Genomic DNA, 5,428 nt, shown 5'->3' with positions numbered 1-5,428 from the left:
GTCACCAGGATGTTAGTTGACAACGGTTCCAGTGCAAACATCTACCCTCTCTCTACTCTGAACAAGTTAAAAGTTGATGATTAGAGGATTCACAAGAACAACATATGCGTCCAAGGTTTTGATGGAGGAGGAAAAGACTCTATTGGCGACATCACGCGCGAGTTGACAATAAGACCAGTCAAATTCACCATGGAGTTCCAGGTACTGGATGTGGTTGTTTCTTACAATTTGCTGTTAGGTAGGACTTGGATACATGTTGCCAAGGCAGTTCTGTCCTTTTTACATCAGATGGTGAAGTTCGAATGGGATAGACAATAAATCGTTGTACATGGCAGTGAAAATTTATGTGCTTTCAATGATACCTCTGTCCCATTTATTGAGGCTGAAGAGGATAAGGGCATGTGGGTCTATCAAATGTATGAGACGGTGTTAGTTGAAAAGGTTACGGAAGGGGAATACATACCGAGTCCAAAGTTAGCGTCTGCAATCGTCATGGTAGCAACCGAGGTGTTAAAAATGGTTTTATTCCAAGAAAGGTTCTAGGTCCATCTTTGCAAGGTATCATGCAACCAGTGTCCTTGCGTGAAAATCTAGGCACATTTGGTCTTGGGTTCAAGCCTACAGGGGATGATGTAAAGAAGGCTCGAAAGTTGAAAATGAAGGCATGGTCGCTCTCTAAGCCAGTCCCACGTCTCTCCAGGTCTTTCATCAAGGTAGGGGCCGTGAAGCGTCCAGTGACAACAACGCCAAAGCCTGTGGTTGATTTTGCTGAGGAATTAGTTAAAAGGTTCCAGAGTCTGTTTGATGAAGTAAACATAGTAGAAATCGGGGAAGGTTCCAGCAAGGCGGATGTGCAATTTGTTGGGCCAAAAGTGAAGATTAACAATTGGGATGCCACTCATCTCCCTACCCGGAAGGAGTTTTGGTAGTCTGCTTTGTTTTCCTTTCAGTTTATCTGGATTATTCCAGGGTTGTAATTTAGATTTTTTTCGTTTATTTTTGATGTACAAACCCTTCTATCCTTTATTTTAATGAAATACAATTTCCCTTTTCCATTACTGCTAATAGTACCATTTTCTTTTCTTTCTTTGTACAGTTCATTTTATGCTGGTTTCAATGACATGACATGCATGAAGAATCTTCAACCCAGTCTTAAAAGCCAATCTAACTCTAAAATAATAATCTAAGAAATAGAGTGTGATGATGAAATATAATATGATGAAGAGGAAGCATTTGAGGAAATTAGTAAAGAGCTAAGACACTTTGAGGAGAAACCCAAGCCTAATTTGAATGAAACTGAAGCAATCAATTTAGGGGATCCGGATAATATCAGTAAAACCAAGATAAGTGTACACTTGGAACCGCAAATCAGGGAAGAAATAATCAAAGCACTATTCGCATATAAATATATTTTGCTGGTCATATGACGACATGCCAGGTCTGAGTACTGACTTGATGGTCCACAAATTGCCCACTAACCCAACATTACCTCCCGTCAAGCAGAAGTTAAGAAAGTTCAAACCTTACATGAGTGTGAAGATCAGGGAAGAAATCACAAAGCAGTTAGGAGAAAAGGTCATTTGAGTCACGCGATACCCCACTTGGTTAGATAATGTTGTGACAGTGCAAAAGAATGATGACAAGAACAGTGTGTGCGTTTTGATGACGGCAAAGGATAATTTTCCATTGCCAAATATCCACATTTTGATTAACAACTGTGCCAAACATGAGATCAGTTCTTTTGTGGATTGTTATGCGGGATACCACTAGATTTTGATAGATGAGGAGGATGCAGAAAAGACAGCATTCATCACACCATGGGGAACTTATTGCTACCGGGTAATGCCATTTTGGTTTGAATTTGCTGGGGCAACTTATAAGAGGGCAATGACTACTGTGTTCCATGATATGATACACAAGGAGATTGAGGTTTATATGGATGATGTGATCGTAAAGTCAAAGCCACATGCCGACCATGTCAGAGATTAGAGGAAGTTTTTCCAGAGGTTCCGCAGGTACAATCTGAAGCTTAACCCTGCCAAGTGTGCAGTTGGTGCTCCATCTGGAAAATTGTAGGGATTCATAGTTAGTCGTCGAGGCATTGAGTTGGAACCGTCAAAAGTCAAAGCTATCCAAGAATTGTCAACCTCCAAGGAACAAGACTGAGGTGATGAGTCTGTTCGGGTGTTTGAACTACATCAGCAGGTTTATTGCTCAACTCACAACAACTTGTGAGCCCATTTTCAAGTTGCTGAAAAAGGATGATACGGTCAAATGGACTGATGAATGCTAGGAGGCATTTGATATAATCAAGGGGTACTTGTCAAACCCACCTGTGTTGCTCCCGCTGGAACTCGGGAGGCCTTTAATTCTTTATTTAACAGTCTTGGACAATTCGTTTGGCTATGTATTGGGTTAACATGACATCACTGGCGGGAAAGAGCAAGCCATCTACTATCTCAGCAAGAAGTTCATTTCCTATGAGGTTAAGTACACTCCCCTAGAAAGGACATGTTGTGCCCTGACTTGGGTGGCACAAAAGTTGAAGCACTACGTGTCATCCGACACTACTTACCTCATTTCTCGCTTGGATCCTCTAAAGTATATCTTTCAGAAGCCTATGCACACAGAAAGACTTGCAAAATTGCAGATTTTGCATACAGAGTTTGACATTATCTATGTGACTCGGACCGCGATGAAAGCCCAAGCATTGGCCGATCATTTGGCTGAGAACCCGGTCGATGAAGAGTATGAACCATTGAGAACTTATTTTCCCGATGAAGTGGTGATGCATATTGACGAGGTGGAGCATGTTGAAAAACCAGGTTGGAAACTTTTCTTTGACGGAGCCGCTAACATAAAAGGTGTCGGAATAGGGGTCATGCTTATTTCTGAAACAGGACATCACTACCCTGTTACGGCCAAGCTTCGTTTCTACTGTACTAACAACATCGCTGAGTATGAGGCACGTATTTTGGGACTGAGGTTAGCTGTAGATATGGGAGTCCAGGAAGTCTTTGTGTTGGGAGACTCGGACCTTTTGGTGCACCAGATTCAAGGAGAATTAGAGATATGGGATTTGAAGCTCATACCATATCGACAATGTTTGCATAATCTTTGTCAACGTTTTCGATCAATAGAATTCAGACATATCCCAAGGATCCATAATGAGGTTGCCGATGCTTTGGCTACCTTGGCGTCAATGTTGCACCATCCATACAAAGCTTATGTTGACCCTCTGCACATTCAAGTTTGTGATCAGCATGCCTATTGTAATGCGGTTGAGGAAGAACTTGATGGTGAAATGTGGTTCCATGATATCAGGGAGTACATCAGGATGGGGGTATATTCGATACAAGCCACAGGTGATCAAAAGAGAACAATTAAACGTTTGGCTAGTGGATTTTTCTTGAGCGGGGGAATTTTATACAAAAGAACTCCAGATCTTGGGCTGTCGAGGTACATCGATGCTAAGCAAGCCACGACTATCATGGTCGAGGTATATTCCGAAGTTTGTGGGCCGCATATGAGCGGGGTATGTTCTGGCAAAGAAGATCCTTTGAGCGGGGTATTATTGGCTTACCATGGAACGAGATTGCATCAGCTTTGTGCGAAAGTGTCATCATTGCTAGGTACATGGAGACTTGATTCATTCTCCGCCATCTGAGTTGTACACAATGTACGCACCGTGTCTTTTTGTAGCTTTGGTCATGGATGTTATCGGACCAATTGAGCCTGCGACATCAAATGAACACTGGTTCATTCTTGTGGCCATTGACTATTTCACCAAGTGGGTTGAAGCTGAAACTTTCAAATATATGACCAAGAAGGTAGTGGTCAATTTTGTTCATTCAAATATCATTTGTCGTTTCGGAATCCCAAAGGTAATCATTACATATAATGGCGCCAATCTTAACAGTCATTTGATGAAGGAAGTATGCCAACAGTTCCAGATTACGCATCAGAATTCCACTCCGTATCGCCCCAAGGAGAATGGAGTTGTCGAGGCAGCCAACAAGAACATAAAGAAGATACTTCAGAAAATGGTACAAGGTTCCAGGCAATGGCATGAGAAGTTGCCTTTTTCTTTGCTTGGTTATCGCACTACTGTTCGCACTTCAGTAGCTGCAACTCCTTATTTGTTGGTTTATGGTACTTAAGTAGTGATACCCGCAGAAGTTGAAATTCCATCTCTTCGGATTGTTGCTGAAGCCGAAATTGATGATAATGAGTGGGTAAAAACCCTTCAATACTTGTAATGATAGAATTGGAAGTAACAGCCTCTATACGAGCAAGAAGGGCATAGTATCTGGCCTAACCTCCCTCTCTAGGGCGACCTCTATCTCCCCAACCTCCACCTCAAGATGGCTGGGCAAGTGTGGTGGCAGTTGGTGTCGTAATCATAGCCTAAGAACCCTGTGGAGCATGCTACGACTGAGAAGTCTATGGAGGTGCACCCTCCTAAGACTAGGACAATCCCTCACCATATGGCGAGTGTCGCCATACTCAAAACAAGCTTTGGGAGGGTGTGACGACTGGCTCAGGCTAGGTCTGCTGGACTGACCACTAAAGCACCCCGTGCAGGAGGCACACTAGATATTGGAGGTGCATAATCAGGCTCCTAAGGTCTAGGAGGAGCTAGAATACCATTAGCAGCTAGAAGAGCTGAATGAATGGGTCGACTCACACATACCCTACCATGATGAACTACACTTGGGGCATGGGCACCAGAATAATGGCCTGACTCTCGAGACCTTTTGACCTCTCTCTCCTTCCTATCTCAAGCAAGCATGCCCTCTACTCTTCTAGCAATACTCCCCACCTGCTGATACGCGATATCCATCTATAACTCCCGAGCCATGCTAGACCTAATGTTGGGAATGAGCCCCTCAATAAACTGACAAATCCACTCTCAAACTGTAGAAACCAAGGTAGGTGCATGCCTAGCCAAGTTAGTGAAATGAATAGCATTCTCTAAAACAGTCATAATACCCTGGCACAACTGCTCACACTCCGCACACTATGCTTACCTGAGGCTTTGAGGGACATACTCCTTCAAAAATGTATCCGAGAACTGAGTCCATGTAAGGGAAGTTTCCTTAGCTGGACTGTCCAATTCAAAAGTATGCCACTACCGATAGGCTACCCCTCGAAGTTGGAAGGTAGTGAAAGAAACCCCACTCGGCTCTTCTATGCTAATAGTGCGGAGGATATGGTGGCACTCCTCCAAAAATCCTTGAGCATCCTCTAATATTAGACCACTAAATGTAGGATGTTCGTACTTTTTATACCTCTCTAGCCTCTACTCCTCCTCCTCTGAAACTGCTGCCCTACCCTCGAGCTGAGCTGGGGCTACAGGCAGTACCGCTATAACCTCTAGGATCTGAGCAACCTGAACTCGCTGCTCTAAGGTGGGGGCGACGAGAGT

At 43.5% G+C, this 5,428-nt stretch overlaps 1 protein-coding gene across 1 annotated transcript; it reads left to right on the top strand.

The window, feature by feature from the left end:
• Positions 1 to 2,695: 2,695 nt before the first annotated feature.
• LOC138877622 (uncharacterized) lies at positions 2,696 to 4,160 on the top strand. Its single transcript, XM_070157247.1, has 2 exons — positions 2,696 to 3,343; positions 3,633 to 4,160. Exons 1-2 carry the CDS (start codon positions 2,696 to 2,698, stop codon positions 4,158 to 4,160), a joined length of 1,176 nt encoding a protein of 391 aa, XP_070013348.1.
• Positions 4,161 to 5,428: the final 1,268 nt, after the last annotated feature.

The sequence above is a fragment of the Nicotiana sylvestris genome, chromosome 9 (assembly GCF_000393655.2).
Source record: "Nicotiana sylvestris chromosome 9, ASM39365v2, whole genome shotgun sequence".
NCBI lineage: Eukaryota > Viridiplantae > Streptophyta > Magnoliopsida > Solanales > Solanaceae > Nicotiana > Nicotiana sylvestris.
This window is presented reverse-complemented; position numbering and strand designations above follow the sequence as displayed.

Coding starts and splice junctions, on each gene's coding strand:
- LOC138877622 (XM_070157247.1), top strand. CDS start 2,696: ATGAAAGCCCAAGCATTGGCCGATCATTTGGCTGAGAACCCGGTCGAT. Junction 3,344..3,632: donor GGGAGTACATCAGGATGGGG/GTATATTCGATA, acceptor CATCATTGCTAG/GTACATGGAGACTTGATTCA.